This window comes from Apium graveolens, chromosome 11 (genome assembly GCF_009905375.1).
Source record: "Apium graveolens cultivar Ventura chromosome 11, ASM990537v1, whole genome shotgun sequence".
NCBI classification, from domain to species: Eukaryota; Viridiplantae; Streptophyta; class Magnoliopsida; order Apiales; family Apiaceae; genus Apium; species Apium graveolens.
In genome coordinates, this window is record NC_133657.1 from 137,620,750 (window position 1) to 137,641,545 (window position 20,796).

At 36.9% G+C, this 20,796-nt stretch overlaps 2 protein-coding genes across 2 annotated transcripts; one reads left to right on the forward strand and one right to left on the reverse strand.

The window, feature by feature from the left end:
* Nucleotides 1-3,904: 3,904 nt before the first annotated feature.
* Nucleotides 3,905-4,312, reverse strand: LOC141695921 (uncharacterized). The gene has a single exon (XM_074500125.1). The coding sequence runs from the start codon at nt 4,310-4,312 to the stop codon at nt 3,905-3,907; it is 408 nt and encodes a 135-aa protein (XP_074356226.1).
* Nucleotides 4,313-13,408: 9,096 nt separating this feature from the next.
* LOC141697738 (uncharacterized) lies at nt 13,409-16,761 on the forward strand. The gene is made up of 2 exons (XM_074502252.1): nt 13,409-13,781; nt 15,445-16,761. The coding sequence occupies exons 1-2, from the start codon at nt 13,491-13,493 to the stop codon at nt 16,537-16,539; spliced, it is 1,386 nt and encodes a 461-aa protein (XP_074358353.1). The 5' UTR covers nt 13,409-13,490; the 3' UTR covers nt 16,540-16,761.
* The last annotated feature ends 4,035 nt before the right edge of the window (nt 16,762-20,796 follow it).

Here is a 20,796-nt window from a genome sequence, read left to right on the forward strand (position 1 = left end):
TTTTGAAATTAATTATAACTTGAACGGTGGTAGTTCAAGTAGTATTTGGAAAAGATATAAGTATAATGGAGTATCTTGTAACTTCATCTTTTAAACTTATATCTAGTAAATGATTATCTTATGTATGACAAAGATTTTCAGAAAAACGTTGAGACAAGGTTAGATATATTAGATCACCTTGCAACGATATTTTTATACAGTTATAAACTGGAACTTTGTGTATATTATGCATGGAAGAGGACTTCCAAGATTTTGAAAAGTATATATGTATATATACTAAATATTTTGCGACTTCATCGCATTAAAATATCAAACTTGGTTCATTTCTTTTGACCAAGACTTTCATGAGTACTATGAGAAGGCGCATATATTGTTAATCATTATACGTATTATTTTGGTGGGCTTGCTGCTCACCCTTGCTTTCTTTTTTCATCACACAACATCAGATAGAGAAGATGAACCGGAACAAGCTCCCGATTCGCAAGAGGTTAAAAAACGTTCGACAGTCTTCTGGAAGCGTTGATGCTGCTGTAGGTGAGGTAGGGACTACCAATAGGCTAGGCTTTCAACTTTTGATGTACCAGATTTATGTATATTTATGAATTGTAATAATGGCAAAGAAAATGTAAATTTATTCAGAAACCTTTTTAAGATGTATTGACATATAATTGTGGAATAAAACGACTTGTGATTATTTTTTTTGGATGTTCATCTCTGAGACTATAACGTGTGTTGTGTGTGTTTATTGTGGGGTCACAGTATAGAGTAGTTGATTGTGTATTAAGGTTGGATGTTATTAAGGGAAATGGAACTCGTGACAACCGGATCCCCGACCCCGGATTTGGGGGTGTTACAGTTTTGTCACTGTGATCTAAGCAAAATCGACCAGGATTCCTGATCGATTCGATCAGGAATCTGACTGATTTAAACTTATAATTGACACTGAGGTCTATATGAAATTCGATAAGGATTATTTTTCCATCGATCAGGACTCTGATCGACTTAAGTGAACTTCTATCCTTTAATCGAATGAAAATTCGATTAGAATTCTTTCTTTATCGATCAGGACTCTGATCGACTTAAGTGAATTTTCACCCCTCTAATCGAATAAAAATCCGATCAGGGATTTTTCCTTATCGATCAGGACTCTGATCGACTTAAGTGAATTTCTACTCCTCTAATCGAATAAAATTTTGACTAGGGTTCCCTTCACTATTGATCAGGACCCTAATCGACATAATTAGCCAAAATTCTGGTTAATTTTTGACCTTTCAAATTCTTTTTTCACCTTTTAGATTGTCCCAGAAACATCTTTTCTAGTGGGCTTTCCTTGATTGGGCCTCGTCTTTATGGGCATTTAGCCGATTCATTTTCCCAAAACTTCGGCTATATAAGTGTGGTGAGAAGTGAGAATTCTCATTTCACTTCTCACTCTCAAATCCTCTTAAAATCTCTCTAGCTCTTCCCTAAGAAAGGCGATTTCCGGCGAGTTCCTCAACTGCAGCTCCACTGTTAGTCCACCTTCTTCCTCCTTTTTCTGCATTTCAAGCCTTCATACCAAGAACTCTAATGGCGGATCGTGATCTTGCTCTTATGGCAAAAATGAATTCATCCAAGAGAGGTACCACTATTCATATCCAATCTCTTTATACTTCTCTCATAGACATGATAAATTATAGGGGGATGAATATCCCTCTCTGTCTGATCTAGATTCTTATAATCATGGTAATATGTTCCATGAACTTGATGATAGGATAGAGAGTCTTAATACCACGTATAAACTTCCCCCTAATCTTAGAATTACTCCGGCCACTCCTGGGGATAGGACTTGTAACTGGGAGGGGGATACCATCTTAATTTATCGAGGAGCCCTAACCGCAGGTCTTAGGCTCCCTTTCCACGAATTCATTCCGCGTCTCCTTGCAGACGTACAGATTAACCCATGTTAGCTTCCCCCAAATGCATGGAGAAATATTTTATATTTTATGGTGTTATGTCTTAGGAACAATTTTCCCCTTTCCGTTATTGTTTTCAGAAAAATAAATAAATTCTATATTAGTTATTTAACTCAACCGGGCTGGGTTTCTATTCGCCAACGGCCCAGAATCCCTTATATTTTTTATGGCAACTCTATTATGGAAAATAACCCAAAACGGAGAGACGATTTTGGTAGGTTAACATGGGCTGGAGGCGATTGGGCTACCCTTTTTTGTAGGTCCTTTTACAAGGTAGTAGATGGTAGCCCTGCTAGTATTAGGCTTACCAACGAGGAGGAGTTTGTTTATCAAGCCCTCATTTCGGATGATGACAAAACATACACATGAACTCTCTTAGAGGAGTTCTCTTTGAAGTAAGTGGGCCTTTCTCAGGCCAATGATAGGGGTAATCTTAACATGTTTTTTCCTTGTTCTTCCTTTATAATCTGCCAACATTTATAAATGTTAACTTCTTCCTTTTTTTCTTTCAGCTTGCGAGGATATTAACAACATGAACATGCCTAAGGAGGGGGAATCTGGCCGCCAGAAGAGGGCCAAGCTCAATTAGGACCCCAGGAGCAAGCCTGATGCTCCTTCTTTCCTTAAGCCCCATGTTCCGGTAGTGGAACTGGGAGATGATGTGGATCCTCCTCTGAAGGCGCATTCCTTTAGGCCCAACTGAGGATTTAGGAGAAGTGATACGGTGGTTGGATCCACCAAGCATGCTAAGGACTGGTCCTATCACTCCATCACTCCCCACGATTTTACTGATATCGTGACGGGGAGTGACATTGAGACCATCGAGCTTCTAGGTTCGCAGGCCCAGGCTTTGGTAATATTTCTATCTTTATCTTTTAACCTCAACTTCTTTTTCTTTTATACACCTTTAATAAATCCTCATTTCTTTGTACAGAGTAACACTTACTTCGAGGCGGCCCATCATCAGGCTAGGTCCTGGACGGAGAACTCTGATACTTATAAGAAGGAGATGAATAAATGGAAGGAGAGGGCTGAGGTCTTGGATAAGAAGCTGAAGACAAGGGGGAGGATCTGTCAAAGGCTCACGCTGAGCCGGTTCAGCTCCAGAGTGATAAGGAAACCATCATCAATGACTACATGGATTCTCAGAAATTTAAGGATCTCATGGATATTCATGATGAAGGTCTTTATCCTCTTCAGTTTACCCAGGGGTGGGATGCGGCGGTGAAGGCAGTGTCCGAGAAGCATCCTGGCTTGATATATCTCAAAGACTTTATAAGTCCTGAACAACCAGAGACTGAAGATATCCTAGATGCTCTCTTCAATTCTCCCCGAAATGATGATCGCATCCTAGACCCCAGCACTACCTCTCCTCCAGCCTCTCCTACAAAGGATGTTGAGCCTTCTGTTAATGCTGAGAAGGGAGATATTGAGAAAGAGCAGAGGAAGGATGGCTCCAACATGGAGTAGTACTTTTAGTCTTTTCAGACTTTATGTTTGTTGTCTTTATTTTGACTTATTGTATTCCGAACTTTATTTCCCTTCGGGAATTATTTATGTTATCTTAAGTTGTTTGTTTGCTTTTTTACTATTTTTTTAAGTACTTGTACTATCTTGTGAGAGTTAGTTTGCTAGCCTTTTCGTAGCTTTCTCTTATATTTCCTCGTACTTGTACCAAAATAGATAAGCAAACTCAACCATATACAGCATGAACCAAATAGTTCTACGATAAGACGAACCAAACATTTCTAGGATAAGATAAACCAAACAGTTCTAGAACAAGTTTATGGAAACTTAATAAATTACAAACTCTTGGGATTCATCCCTTACATAATTCTTCGTAGAGCTAAAGTTTGAAATAATAGTCTTATAAAACTAACACATGAAATCCTAAGTAAGCAAAGCTTCAAGGTGCTTTTCAACCTTGTTACCACTATAGTAAGTATAGACTATAGGTTGTAAACTTTCAGGTTTTGAGCATGCCAAGTCCGTGGTACTTCTTCTCCATCCATGGTCTCCAATTTGTAAGATCTTCTTCCTTGAACGCTCTTAACCTTGTATGGCCCTTCCCAATTTGGGGTGAGTGTTCCCTTCTGTCCTACTTCAGAAACTTCCACATTCATTAGGACCAAATCTCCCTGCTTGAAAAACCTTTTCTTCACCCTTAGGTTGTAGTAAAAGGAGGCCTTTTTATGATATTCCACGATTTTTGCATGCGCTGAATCTCGCACATCATCTATCAAGTCCACGGCTAACCTTTGCCCCTCTTCATTTTCTTCAGCATTATATCCTTGGATCCTTGGAGATAAATGAGATATCTCCATTGGAACAACCGCCTCTGCCCCATATGCTAGCATGAATGGTATTGCTCCTGTAGTAACTCTACTTGTGGTTCTGTAAGCCCAGAGTATTGGGAGTATTTCATCCACCCAATTATTCCTGAATTTCTCGATCCTCTTCTTAAGCCCATCTAGAATCATACGATTTGTCACCTTCGCTTGCCCATTGGCTTGCGGATGAGCTACGGAGGCAAACCGTAACTCAATCTCATTCTCCTCATAATATTTCCTGAACTCTTCATTATTGAACTGTGTTCCATTATCGGTGACCAGGATACGGGGAATTCCGTATCTGCACATGATATTTTCCCACAGGAATTGTGCAACCTGCTTGGTTGTGATCTTGGCTAAAGTTTTAGCTTCGATCCACTTAGTAAAATAATCTATAGCTACAATCAGGAACTTCCTTTGAGCAGTGGCCATGGAAAAAGGCCCAAGTATATTCATTCCCCACATAACAAAAGGGATGGGAGAATTGATGGAAGTCAACATCTCAGGAGGCTGTCTAACAACTGGTGCATGTTTCTGACAACGATCACACTTCTTCACATATTCTTTCGCATCGGCCATCATTTCTGGCCAAAAAAAACCTAAATGGATTATTTTATGCGCCAGTGCTCTGCCCCCAAGTGTTGGCCACATATACCTTCACGCCCTTCCTGCAAGGTAAGTCGAGACTCATCCGGCCTGAGACATCTTAAATAAGGAACCACAAAGGAACTTTTATACAATATTCCATCAATCAGAGAATATCTCAGTGCTCGTACGACTAGCTTTCCGCTTCAGTCGGATCATTCAGGAGCCAACCAGTTTGAATATGGGCCTTAATAGGATATATCCATGATGTTCCTAGCCCTATAGGGGCTACAAGTTTAACATCAATGCTTCGCATTTTTAAAACGCGAAAGTACACACTTCCTGAACTTTTTTCTATCTCTAACGAAGCGAACTTAGACAATGCATCTACCTTAGCATTTTCCTCTCTTGTAATGTGCTCAACATGGCATTCATCGAACTGAGTCATCACGGCCTTCACTAGGCACACATACCTTGCCATGGTTTTATCCCGTGCTTCAAACTCTCCCTTGACCTGGGATATGACAAGCTTTGAATCTCCACAGACTTTCAAGTTCTTGAACCTCAATGTTCATGCTAGGCCAAGCCCAGCTATCAAAGCTTCATATTCAGCCTCATTATTCGTAGTTGGAAAATCCAACTTCATAGCATATTCAATAAAGAATCCGTCCGGGCTTTGTAAGACTAGCCCAACTCCACTCGAGTTTGTTTTTGATGCTCCATCAAAATAGAGAACCCAGTATTCCTTCTCTTTAACGGCCTCTCCTTTGTTACCTTCCGTGTCTTGAGGTATAGTACCTTCCTGCCCCCCGACTTCTTGGTTGGGTATGGTACACTCAACCAAGAAGTCAGCAAATGCCTGGGCTTTAATTGCCGTTCGCGGCTTATACTTGATGACGAATTCTCCCAATTCTATTGCCCATTTAATCAGTCTCTCACTAGCTTTGGGACTATGAATTATGTTTCTCAAGGGCTGATTCGTTAGCACTTCAATTTTATGAGCTTGGAAGTAAGGACACAACTTCCTTGAAGCCATCACCAGGGCTAAAGCAAACTTTTCAATAGTTGAATAATTCAACTCAGCTTCGTGCAGAATCTTACTGACATAATATATGGGTTTCTAGACTTTAAGTTCATCCTTCACCAATACAGCGCTCAAGGCATTTTTTGAAACGACCAAATATAAGTACAAAACTTCATTCAGAACTGGTTTGGCCAACAACTGGGCTTGAACCATATACTTCTTTAATCTCTCAAACACTTCCTGACTTTCCCCAGTTCATATGAAATCTTTAACTTTCTTCAAGGATTTGAAGAATGGTAAGCACTTGTCTCCAGATTTGGAGATGAACCGCTCCAATGCAGCAACCCTTTCGGTGAGCTTTTAAACATCTTTAATAGTCTTTGGAGACTCCTTTTTCCAAAATTGCCTTTATCTTATCAGGATTTTCCTCGATTCCCCTTTTGGAGACGATCAATCCCAAAATTTTTCCAGATCCCACTCCGAAAGCGCACTTTGTAGGATTCAACATCATTTTGTGATATCTCAGGACCTCAAAAGCTTCCCGCAAATAGGTTATGTGGTCAGTCTTCACTAGACTCTTGACTAACATGTCATCAACATAAACTTCCACAGTTTTTCTAATAAGATCCTCAAAAATCTTATTTACCAACGTTTGATAGGTAGCTCCTGCATTCTTGAGACCAAACGCCACAACAAGATAACAAAAAACACCAAAGTTAGTGATGAATGATACCTTTGGGATGTCATCCTTATGCATCTTAATCTGATTGTATCCACTGAATCCATCTATAAAACTCAGCATTTCTTGACCAGCAATAGCATCTATCAATGTATCAATCTTTGGCAATGAGAAACAATCCTTCGGGCATGCATCATTCAGATTAGTGAAATCCACGCACATTCTCCATTTTCCATTAGCCTTCTTTACCATTACAGGGTTTGCTAACCATTCCGGAAATTATATCTCCTCAATGAAACCAGCCTCCAAAAGCTTTTCTACTTCTTGCTTCATTGCCTCTGTTCTCTCGAGGGCAAAACTCATTTTCTTTTGTTTTACCGTCTTTCGATTTGGATCTACATTCAACTTGTGAGTGATCAGTTCCGGGTCTATCCCAGGCATATCAGCTGCTGACCATGCAAATACATCACTATTTTCTTGTAAAAACCTCACCAACTTCCCTCTAAGGGGTTCCTCCAGTGACGCTCCAATGGAAGTTACTTTCTCAGGATCCCTGGGAGCCAAAGGAATCGGAACCAAGTCTTCTGCCGGCTTCCCTCTTTTCTCGTCATTCTCACGGATATCCAGATCTTCAATAGGCAAAATCTGCCCCAACTCCATCCGCCCTGAGAGAGGGTAAATAATAACTCCTTGCCGTCTTTTGATCTCCTCTTTCTTCTCCAATCCCGTTCCGGGTGGGAAACTTCATCACTGAATGGTAAGAAGAAGGGACTGCTTTGAAATCATGTATTCCTGTTCTTTCCATGATTGCATTGTAAGTTAATCCAACCTTTACTACTACGAAGTCTAACATCTGTGTTGCTTGTCTTGTTTCCTGACCTATAGTCATTGGCAACTTAATTATCCATTCCACGGGGCACTCAACTCCAGCGAAACCATATATTGGCATGTCAGTTGGGGTTAATTGAGAATCATTGTAACCTATCCTTATAAAGGTATCATGAAGCAAAATATCCACCGAGGCACCATTATGTACAAGGACTCTTTTTACTGGGTTGTTCCCTATTATCGATGTTATAACCAGAGGATCGTCATGAGGAAATTTGACACCCTCTAAATCAAAGTCATCGAATGTCATTATTACTCCAGTCCTAGCCCTCTTCGGGGCTTCCCCGACAATATGCATAACTTATCTGGTATATGCTTTCCTTGAGTTTCCAGATGATCCAGCAGCAGTTGGTCCTCCAAAAATTATATTTATCACTGGCCCTCGGGGGTGTGGTCCTCCAAAGATTGCGATTATCACTGGTCCCCTGGGCTGGGGATTTCACCCCTGATCGTCTTGATCCCTCCTACGATCATCGAAATTCTTCCTTCCGTTGTTACTCATATCTCCTCCATCTCCAGTATACTTGCTCATCCTTCCTTTTCGAATGAGGAACTCTATTTCATCCTTCAATTGTCTACACTCATCGGTGTCATGACCAACATCCTTGTAAAGTCTGCAATATTTGCTCTTATCCAGCTTGGTAGGATCAGCCTTCAGGGGCTTAGACCAACGAACATCTCTATCTTTCTCGATTTCCATCAAGATCTGACTTCCAGGAGTGTTCAACTTAGCATATTCAATGAACTTTTGTCCAGGCCCACCCTTCTTCGGGGTTGAATTAGTGTTTTGCTCGGTTCTAGGATACTTGTCCTTAGCAATATATTCCAGATCAGTGTTTCCCTTCTTGCTACTAGCAGGCTCGTTATTTACTACCGTATTTCTCATGCTTTCCTCCACTTTGATGTACTTCCCAGCCCTGTCTTGGAGCTGTAATATGCTTTCGGAGGGGGCGCTTGGCTAATGATATTTTGAAGAACTCGTCCCTAGTCCCTCGCTGCAATGCTATCATGGCTACCTTATCATCAAATTCTAGAACCTTTAAGGCCTCTTTAGTGAAACGGTTTAAATAGTCTCTCAAGACTCTTTTGCTCCCTGCACAATGCTCATGAGTGATGTTGAACTCTTCTCATGCACTCTCCCACTGATGAACTGCTTAATAAAAGCTTGACTTAGCTCTCTGAAGGACCCAATAGAATTTGAAGGCAAACGACTATACCATCTTTGAGCCATTCCAGATAGGGTTTGAGGAAAGACCTGATACTTAGTAACGTCGTTCACGGGCTGCAGCAACAATGCATTAGAGAATGTCCTGACATGATTAGCGGGATCTCCAGTGTTATCATAAGCTTTGATGGTGGGCATCTTAAACTTCCTTGAGATATGGACATTCATTATCTCTTCAGTGAATGGTGGAGTAGGATCATCAGAATTTTTTAGGGGCAGAAGATCACTTGGATCAGCCCTTGGGACAACAGTCCTTCTTTGTAGCGGACCATCCAGGTCTATGATTGGAGGAGGATTTCTCCTCCTCGGAGGTAATGGGGGTCTTGGGGTTAGGTGCACCTCCAGGTCGCGCTTCAGCCTTTGGATCTCAGCTTCGTGAGCCCTGATTCTCTCCTGCACTTCTTAGGGATTCGTCCCTCGGGTGCTCATAGGATGCTGATTACCATCAGGCATCGGGTCTTTACCAGAACGCCTTCTTGTTGAAGCCACATCATCATCCGAAGATTTGGAGTCTCTCTCAATATAAGGTCCAGAGAATTCTTGATCCTTCGAGATAGGAGCCAAACCACATATATATTGGGGCGTTTGCCCTTGCACTTTACTCCGATTAGAATGTCCACTTCCCCCAACTTCGGGGTACATGGGCATTCCATATGGGGGTTTAGTGGTTACAATAGTTGAATACTCGTACCCAACGGTTCGAGAATTCACAGGTGCATGTAGCTGCTAAAGTTGGGAATTCGTCCCTTGAAGAGCTGGGAGATTCGTCCCTTGTGACTGAGGTTCAGTTGCCCCTACCTCGGTTCCTTATTGGGCGGTGGCTTAGGTCAAATGCGGGGGTATCTCCACTATCGACAAAATCCTTTGAGTTGCTCCAGCTGGTGTTCTTTCAGGGGCGCTGTTTCCACTCCGTGTTCTCACCATGGTAATTGTTATGCTTTCCCACAGACGGCGCCAAATATTATGGATTAAAAACTAAGTCGTATTTATTGCTAGGGCTCGTGAGCTTCGAGGTTCGATTTGACTGCTCTTGTATTTTGTGACTCGGTCTGCCTTAACAAGATGCCTACATACCTTGGTGTTTGCCAATGATCAAGTCAAAAACGTAGTTCTGATTGATGGGGGTGAGACCCTTTATATAGGTGTGGAACACCTTAAATTAGATTAAATTTAGGAGACTTGGTGGGCAAGTCTTAGAACTAGGATAGACTTTGAATTTCTAGGAAGTAGGAATCTGATTCCTTGTCCTTTGAGACCTCTTGGAGACTAATCCGTAAGGTTTCATACCTTTATTAGGACTTTTCTCAATAACTGATTTTTCCCATATTTACTAATAAATATTTAGGAATATTGGGCCTTCCTTGTTCCATCAGGCCTGATCAATGTGTTAACCTTCTCGGGCATGATCAATGTATTAACCTTCTTGGTTTGAATGTCATACACATGGCCTTCCTTAATGGGCCTTCCAGTCCTATATGTAATCAATGCAATATTAATAACATAATTAAGGTTTATTTTATCCCCTATCAGACATGTTTAACTATAATTTATCTTGAAGTTGTAAGTTTTCAAGTTATTTTGATTTATCTCATAATTGTTTTTTAATATGACCCAAAATGTTAATAATACAATGAAGTCGGACTTTCTTCAGAAACCTTGAGTGTAGAAACTGGATCATCTTTGGAATATGTCATAACTCCGTCATATTTTACCATTTATAAAAAATCCATAACTTTTAATCACATTTTATTTTCTCAAAATAAAATGTTTTAACTTGATCACTTTCTCATTGATTTTCTTTACAGATGAATAAAAAAGTGCCTGGTCTGATGCTACTCACTAAATTTCTAACAATATCATTAGTTTGTTGAAAGTTGGGAGGTTCTTCTTGTATCTCGTTCAATTATATACAATCTCCATATTAGAACATTCATCTCAATTATGTAATTATAATTTTATAATATTAAATCTCTTCTATATATAATAGGAGAACAAGAGAATAATTAGTGAGATTAAAAAGTCTCATTGAAAAGACTAAACTACCCCTGTTTTTAATTTTTATATAAAAGATTTGTTTTGTGAGAATCAAACTCGAGATATTTCATTCACCTATACAAGTTCATACCATTACACCATAATGTCACATATGTTTTTTATCATACACATAATATGTAAGTGTGCTAAATAAATATTTTATTTAACTTTAAAGATAGTTACTTGAATTCCGCAAAAAAAAATAGTTACTTGAATATTTGTACAGTTAATTTTAAAGAATTAAATTCCGGATACAAAATTATACATAGTACATAAATGAATTGTTATATTATTTATTAATCTTTTTTAAGTTTGAAAATGTATCTCATATATTTTTAACATATTTTATTATTATAAAAAGTAATTAAAATGTATATATATAACTTTTAAAGAAAATATTGAAAATAGAATCGCTTAGATATAAATAATCCATAATGGTATTACATATTTAGATGAGTTCGAATTATAACGAGTCAAAGCATTTTATTTTATGTCGAATTTGAAATGAGAACGTGGCCCATTCTTCAAAAAATACTCGAAATTTGACTACATGACCCTTAATATCTTATATTAATATAAATTAATGTATTTAAGGTGTTTATAAGATCAAGTCAATTGATTATTTATATTAAAATTACTAACTTCACTGGTAGCGCATTATTATTTTTGGGACTTGTCCCGATTTTAAAAATATTCGAAATTTGATATGAGATCTCACGAGATTTTTAAAACTACGATGATATATTAAATCGATTTATTTTTCATTTTTCACTTTAAAAAAACTAACTTTTTAAAAAGAATTCTTCTAGATAAATAATATTCATTGATCAAGATAATATTGCACAAATATTTTGAATTATTTTTATATTTTAAATTATTCAAATAAAAATTATATCTATACAATATTGTAACATTTGATTCAATGCATTTTATACTATTTAAAATATATATATATATTGTTCAATAATCCGAATGAATTAACCAGTTCAACTGATATTTATAAAAATTTATCAAATTGAAAAATATTTATTTTAGGAGAATAGTATATAATGTTATCAAATTATTATATGAAGAAATATTAGATTAGTAATGAAAGGAACTTAAAAACGGTTTAAATAACGATATAATTATAATTTTTCCTTCGAATCCTTGAAAAAAAATCATGAATATCAATAATAAGTCTTTATAATATATAATTTATTTTTATCTTACATTCATTATTGTCGATTGATACTCAGCTGCGTAAAAATTAGATATAGATTGTTTGTGAGTGATAATATGAATACCTTATATAAATTATTGCAGTTTATTTATTACATAATTTTAATTTTTGAATAATTATAAATGCATGTTATTTAAGTAATTATTTGTCTCACTGGATGTTAATAGTTATTATACATATACATAAATCAGATATTTAGCATATAAATAATTGAAACCATCATAATTTACTAAGAAATGTAACATACAACAATTTACATACTGACACACACACATATAACTTAATATTACTTTGGTAACCGTAGTGTAAATAAAAAACTAACATTTTTCCATGCATACATACGTTGAATTTCAAAAACTAACTTTTTTCATTAAAATCAATTTTTATATTAACAATAGTGTAAATTTTATATTATTGCATCCTGACTTCAATTATGCATTTTTTATCTTTTTAAATTGAGAAAGTTAATTGTAAGTTAGTAGTGAACTCAGTAATAATATAGACCAGTACATATAGTTTATTTAAATAAAATTCAAAATTTTTGGTTAACTCTGTATTCAACATATATGTCATTTTTTAACTTTTTATTTGTAAACATACAAACGGCATTCTACAGATTAAGTATAATCGTTTCGTTTTAAACGTACACTGACTACCTTATTTATATTCATTCATTAAATACAAATTATATAACACAAATAAGAATATATATATATATATATATATATATATATATATATATATATAGCTTAATGAGTTATATATGAAACACTGTGTAATTTGGTATTGTCTTTTATGAAAATATTACACATTCATAAACAATCAACTTGTATTTGATATGCGTTAGACATTGTACAACATTTACAAATAATAAAACAATTAGGAATATTATAATTGCATGATGCATAAATTTTTTTTAGAAAATGACCGGTGCCTGGCACGGGTTATTATGCTAGTTAATTATTATCCACTCACATCTACTAATTGCTTGCACTACACCCATTTTATATATTAAATATTAATCGATCTCATCACTTCACCCAATTTTCTTACTTTTATCCGGTAAATTATATATTTTTTAAACTTCAGTGCCACACCTCATTTGTATACAAATGAGTGGGACAGAGTGAGTACTTGTTAATAAAAATGTTAACCATAGTGTTTGAAAAAAACTAGATAAAAGTTACTTCTCTAGTCCCACTGGGTTGTTAATATTGGGGGCGGAGGAATCGATACACATTTTAAGGCTTCTGCGAAACATGTTTTCCTAAATAATTTTAAATATTTTTTTCTTTTAAGTAAAATTATAATGTTTAAACTTTTATACAGAAAAATAAAATTCTAAAAATAAATTATAAAAATATATTTTATAGTAGTCTAAAAATACGTGCTAAATATGAGAAAAAAATATGTAAAGAAACTAGTGGGGTTGCATTGTGGCCATAAGATAATACAAAATAAACATTTTATTAGACAGAGGCCATTGGGCCATGCCCAAAATATAAGTCTGGAGTCTAGTAGCGAGTCAAGGAATGGGGAGAAGAAACAATGGAAGAAGAAGACTCAAAACCAGAAACACTGCTCCACCCTTACGAGCTCCGATTCTCTGATTTACTTCTCTTATCATCCGATGAACCTCTTTCATCATCGTCCGATCAACACCAGATCCAACGGTTGGAATCAATCACAAGTTGTATTATGGAAAATCTGGGGCCCAATGGGCCAGGCCTTGTTGCAATTACGGATGTCCCGGCTGCTTCTTCTCTCAGAACCTCACTTCTCCGCTTCGCTCCTCAACTTGCTCTGCTCGATTTTCGACATCTTAACCGCCTTCTTAAGGTTTGTTTTTTTATACCATTACCTTTTTAATGAAGTAATGTTAATTTAATAGCTTGAGTTTTATGCATTCTCACCGCACAACTGTAGAGTACGTATTCATATTAGCACCCACAATTGTTAGCCACTTCATCCTTTTGTATACCATTATCGAATTTGTTGACCAGATTATATATAGTCGGATAATTGCGGTGGAAAAGGTCTTATTGTGGAATAAGCTTTGGAGATTGAAGCACGAGGTAGTCATGTCCAAATCAGTGTATTCTGCCATTTAGCTGATTTGGCTTAATTATTTTGGTGGGGCTGGTGTCATATGCTCGATTATAGACTGGAAAATTAGTATGATACGTAGATGACAAAATTTTACTTTTAGTACTTCATTAGTGAATATAGCCCAATCACATTGACTAAACATCAGTGCTGCCTTGACACATTTTGGAAATGAGTGATGCAAATACTTTCTAGATCATAGGGTAATCGAGGATATTGTTTTACTTCCTTACAGAATACAATGCATTTATCTTTGAAATTGAGATTTAACTTATCAGTAACTTTATAAACTATATGTTCTGTTCTATAATACATACTGTATAATAAAAACTGAAGTAAATGTTATCGTAGCAGCACGAGCTTTGTGCATTCTCACCGCACAACTGTAGAGTACATATGCATATTAGCACTCACTAATGTTAGCAACTTCTACCTTTTGTTTACTGTTATCAAATTTGTAAACCATATTATATGTAGTTGGATACTTGCTGTTTCATATTGGGCACAAATGGCTGACTATTGACCGAACTAAATCATTTTGCAGTTAGTTCAATATCTCGTGTGTGAGAGGGGATTTATTTTATTTCAACAGTTGTTGGAAACTTAATAAGCAAATGTTTGATTGATAATTAAATAAAATGAAATGCTAAACTAGTGCAAATTAACATAATTACAAGAAAAAACCTAGATCACTATCTAAGGAATACCTTTTCCGTTTCATTTAGTCTAGCTGTTGTCTCCAAATTATATCATATGGCAGCACTACTACCCTCAGTGTTGTTCCAGTCACTCTTATCCTTATAATACCCAAAAAATCCATGTAATTCACATTATTCTGGTGACTGGTGAGTCACCACGTGCCACCTACTCTCAATCTCTACAAGAAAATTAAATTTCTCTAATATCAAACTACAGATGTGGAACCAGGTATTTATGTCTAAATCCGTCTCTACTGTCATTTATTTAGTTGTGCTGATAATTTTGGTGGCACTGGTGTCATATGTTATAAACAGGAAAATTAGTATGATACATAGATCACAAATTTTTACTGTTTGTACTTCATTCGTAAATGAAGTCCAATTACATGTACTAAAACATCAGTGCTGCCTTGACACGTTATGAACATGAGTGATGCAGTAGAATTGTTGATTATCAATACTGTCTAGATTTAGGAGTAATCAGGGATATTGTTCTACTTGCTTACAGCATACAATGCATTTATCTTTGAAATTGAGATTTAACGTACCAGTAACTTTACAAATTATATGCTCTTTCCCAATATAAATATAAACTAGGTAATATTCTCGTCTTTACAGAGTGATTCTCCTTTGCTTAGCGTTTAGTGAACGGTTGTCTTGTTGCAATTTGAGTTATTAATTTATGATTATTTTTTCAGGAGAATGGACTGGGGAGTGATGTTCCATTGAAGAATTTGGACAGGACTGTCTCGCCTTTTACTATGAATTTAAAGTATGGCCAAGGTGTTCTGGCCAGCAGTGGAAAGGCATATCAATCAAATGTTGAAGATTGCATGGTTACCGAAAGGTGTGAAGAATCTTTGGCAAGTAATATCAAAATACTAAGAAGCATCTTTGAGGTGCTAGGATCTCTCATGATAGAGTTAGGTTGTCGCCTAGGACGAGTATGCGACAGAGTTATTGGTGGCCAAGATCTTGAACAAAGCCTATTTGAAGCATGCACAGCTAAAGGGCGCCTCATGCATTATCATTCAGATTTTGATAACCTTTTTCTACAAGAAAGTTCCAAAAGAAAGAAGTCTACTAACGGACATGTCAGTGCAAAGTCTTTAAGTAATGCAGCAAGAGGCACAGAAAATTTATTAAGAAACAACCAGACAAGTGCAGGAAGCAATGGAAATATAGGCAATGCAAATGAGTCGAAATTATGGCAGCAGTGGCATTATGACTATGGTATATTTACAATTCTGACTGAACCAATGTTTTCGTTGCCTTTTCTTTCACGAACAACAAGCAAAGATGGATTTTCTTCTGTATTACATCAGGAGTTACCATCTCCTAGCGGGCATTCATATTTGCAAATATATCATCCAATTAAAAATTGTGTGTTTCTTGTAAAGGTGCCTCCTGATAGTTTCCTAGTACAGGTTGGTGAATCTGCTGATATTTTATCAAAAGGGAAACTTCGTGCGACGCTTCACTCCGTTAGTAGACCATCCAGGCCAAAATACCTGAGCAGGGAAAATTTTGTTGTCTTCTTGCATCCGGCATGGAGCAAGACTTTTTCTCTTTTGAATTATCCCGTTGATGGCTGGTGTTCAGATGATCAGAAGCTTCACGGGTGTACAGAGGAAAGTTGTACCATGCTGGAATCAGGGAAACTACCTCAAGAAATCTATAAAATAGTTCCACCACTTTCTACACGGTTGAAAGAGGGAATGACTTTTGCAGAATTTTCAAAAGAAACTACAAAGCAATATTATGGTGGCGGTGGTTTGCAGTCAAAGAGGTAGCGATTATTTTCTTTCTTTCTCACAAGTGTTAGGATACAACACTTATAATTTTTAAGTGTTATTTGAAATTCGCATGTTGAGCATGCAAACCTAAAGAACAAATAATTGAGGTAGGTTGAACTGCTATCCTTACTTTTGACATGGAAATTGAAGCCATTAATTTGGATTCGGCAGGACTTTACTTGGTAACTTTGAAATGCTGGTTAAGTGACTTCCTAATTTACTTTCTGTTATATTACCGGGGATGGTTAAAATGTTCAGCTAGAATTGTTAAATACTGTAACAATGGTATAATTGTTATATAGAATACTATTACAATATAATTGGCCGCGTTCTTCTTCCCTCTATATTATTTTAGTCCAGCTCTCTTGCGACTTACCAACATTGGTTGTCACTCTTAGGGATGGTCTGCGCCTCTGCGGGGAATCTGGGAATTTTTCTTTCGAGAAAAAAGTTAAAATTTATATAATGTATTGTCCAAAAAATCAATTTAATAAATCATACTGTGTAATTTATTTTTTAATTTTATATTGTATTTTAAGCACTAATATGAATTAAAATTTATCTAGTAGTATAAATAAAAGACAAAACTAAGAATATTATGATTAATTTGTATTATACTATGAATTTTTTTAATTTATACTATGCAAATTTTTAATTTATAAAATTGGATAATTTTTAAAAATATATTATTATATTTACTTTTAATAATTTCTTTGATATATCTATATATAAATATATTATATTACATATGAAAATCAGGCAATTTGAGGATGAACCGGGTCGGGGTACTAATCCCTGTTTACGCCTCGATCACAAATTTTTAATAAAATGTTCTCATTCTCTGTTTGAACCCAAAAAATTCCCGACCCGAACTGGACGGGATCGGAAAAGTTATCATATATTTTTTTTCTAGGACACGAGAATAACTTTATTGCAGTATTATTTGAAAGAGAAACTTCCTCACGTCATTGCAACTAAAAAGTTTAGATTTTGTTCCCAAAAAAAAATAGATTTTATTACTGTTACATGCAATTATAAACTGCAATACCTTATTAGTACATCAAGTTTTAAGTAAAAGGGAAGTAACATATAAAAATAATACTAAAATATGATAATAATAATAATTAATTTATTGTTTGCTTCCTGAATTTTCAGAGGAATTAAGGTTTTTTATTATCTTTAAATATTAAACACTCAGACCCGTGAAGCAAACAATAATTTAATTAATTATTATTATTATTATTATTATTATTATTATTATTATTATTATTATTATTATTATCATATTTTAGTATTATTAAACACTCTGTTTATATCAATAATTTGAGCAAAAAAGTCAAGTGTGAAGATTACTTTGATATGTTTGATAATCTTGGACAAATGATCTGATATATCTAAAAAGCATGTTTGAGATGCTAGGACTTCTCATGATAGAGTTGAAGTGTTGTCTTGAACTAGTTGTTGACAATGTTTTCTTTCTTTTGCACGAGTTGTTGGTGGCAATGATCTTGGGCAAAGCCTATATGAAGCCTGGTAGGTAAAGGGCAAAGCCTCTTCAAGTTCTGATAACAATTTTTTTACTAGAAACTTCTAAAAAAAGGAGTCTAGCAGGGAGACCCTGTGTATGTCTTTTGTTTGTGCTTTGTTAGTCAGCACGAAGCACGGAAAACTTGGTCACCAATGATAAGGGTAGTCTGTAGGACATGAAGCTAAATGCGATGCATGTGTCCAACTTATAGAACTAGTAGATTATGATTATGATATGTTTACCATTCAGATGGACCAATAATTTGTTGTCAATGCCTTGTCTTCCATGAACAAGCCGAGATGATTTCTCTTCTGTATTGCATTAAGAATTACCTTTACTTGTGGCCGTTCATATTAGACAACATGTAAACATTCAAATGTTTCTCAAATAAACTGGCCAGAAATAAATGTACATACTTCAAATAAATATTTTCAGTATACACTAACAGCTACATATCAAAGGCTAGTTAATATGATATTTAAGAATCAAATTGGGAAAACAATGGAGGTATCTGTGGACGATATATTGGTAAAGTCAAAGGTGACAAGGGATCATGTAATACACCTTTCATAAATGTTTGACATATTAAGACAATTCAGGATGAAGCTAAACCCCCAAAAGTATGTATTCGGGGTAGAGTCGGGGAAATTCTTGGGATTCATAGTGAACCACAGGGGTATTGAGGCAAACCCCACTAAAATCAAAGCGCTATTAGAAATGAGATCCCCTCGGAACGTTCGAGAGGTACAGAGCCTTACAGGGAGGATAACGGCCTTAAACCGATTTGTCTCTAAGTCATAATGCAAGGAGTTCTTCTCAGCTATCAAAAAGGGAAAGATCTTCGAGTGGACAGCCGAATGTGAAGAGGCCTTCACCAAAATTAAGGAACAGCTAGGGAATCCCCCATTGTTGTCTAAGCCCTTGGAGGGAGAAACCCTACTGCTGTACTTAGCCGTCTCAGACTATTCAATCAGTGCAGTATTGGTCCAGGAAGATGAGCAGGTGCAATACCCTGTCTATTACGTGAGCAAGAGACTATTGGACGCTGAGACCCGGTATACGAATATGGAAAAATTGGCCTATGCCTTAATTTTTATTCTCAAGGAAGTTGAGGCCATATTTTCAAGCACATCGGATGAAAGTCAGAACTTTATTTCCCCTAAGGCAGGTTATGCACAAACCTGAAGCTTCGGGAAGGATGATGAAATATGCTGTCGATCTGGGGAAATTTGATGTGGAGCCCGGGACTGCTATTAAGGGGTAAGCTTTGGCCAATTTCTTCCTGGAATTCCCCTCTTCTTTTGAAGTAAGTGGGGATAAATGCGTCACTGAATCAACACCTATGGAAATCCCTAAAGAAAACTGCTCGCCCTGGTGGACTTTGTATGTTGATGGGGCTGTGAATGGGAATGGAGCAGGCTCGGGTATAGTGCTGGTTAGCCCTGAAGGGCATAAACTTTAAAGTTCTATTCACTTTGGCTCCAAGGCAACCAATAACGACGCTGAATACAAGGCACTAATAGCAGGATTGAAGCTGGCCCTCGAGATGAAAGTTGAGAATCTAAATGTGTTTAGTGATTCGATGCTAGTGGTTGGACATATTAAAGGAGGCTTTCAGGCTAGAGGCCCCCGTACCGACTTATACACGAGGCATGCACAAGAGCTCATGGGTAAATTTAAGGAAGTTAACCTGGAACAAATTTCCCACGCACAAAATGCGGATGCAGATGCCTTGGCTAAACTAGGATCTCAAAGGGAGGCTACACTGTTGGGGGTAATACCCCTGGAAATCCAAAAACAGCCTAGTATTTTTCAGGCTGAGGTCATGGGGTAGAAGTCCAAAGGGAAGAGTCGTGGGTCACTCCCATTTTGGACGATATCACAAAAGGAACACTCCCTGTGGACAAAGATGAGGCTAGGAGGATTAAGTACAAGGCAGCGAGGTATGTTATCTATAATGAAAATCTGTACAAAATGGGTTTGAACAGGCCTCTTTTAAGGTGTGTAACCGGAGATGAATGTGACTACATTATACGGGAGGTACATGGGGGTATTTGCGAGAACCATGCCGGAGGAACTTCTCTTGCCCATAAGATATTGAGATAGGGGTATTACTGGCCAACTCTACAGAAAGATGCCCATGAGTTCGCCCGCGCGTGTGATCGATGCCAAAGGTTTGCTAATCTAATAGTAACCCTTCTGTACCTTTGAAGCCCCTAACTAGCTCTTGGCCCTTTGCTGTCTGGGGGATAGACCTGATTGGGGAATTACCTAAAGGAAAAGGTGGGGTAAAGTACGCTGTAGTAGCCGTTGATTATTTTACAAAGTGGGCAGAAGCTGAGCCATTGGCTACCATTACTGCATCCAAGTTGAAGGAATTCATTTTTCGGGCCATTGTATGGAGATTCAAGGTCCCTTATAAGTTGATCTCGGACAATGGGAAGCAATTCGACAGTAAGGAAATGCGAAAGCTTTGTGATGACTTAAAGATCCAGAAGGGTTTCTCTGCAGTCTGCCACCCTCAAAGCAATGGGCAAACTGAAGCAGTGAATAAGATAATCAAGCATACCCTCAAGGAGAAGCTTGAGGAGAAGAAGGAGTATTGGCCTGAAGAACTGCCCATGGTGTTATGTTCTTATAATACTACGCCCAGGACGACCACTGTAGAATCCCCATTCACTTTGGCTTACGGATGTGAGGCTATGGTTCCAGTGGAGATAGGCTCT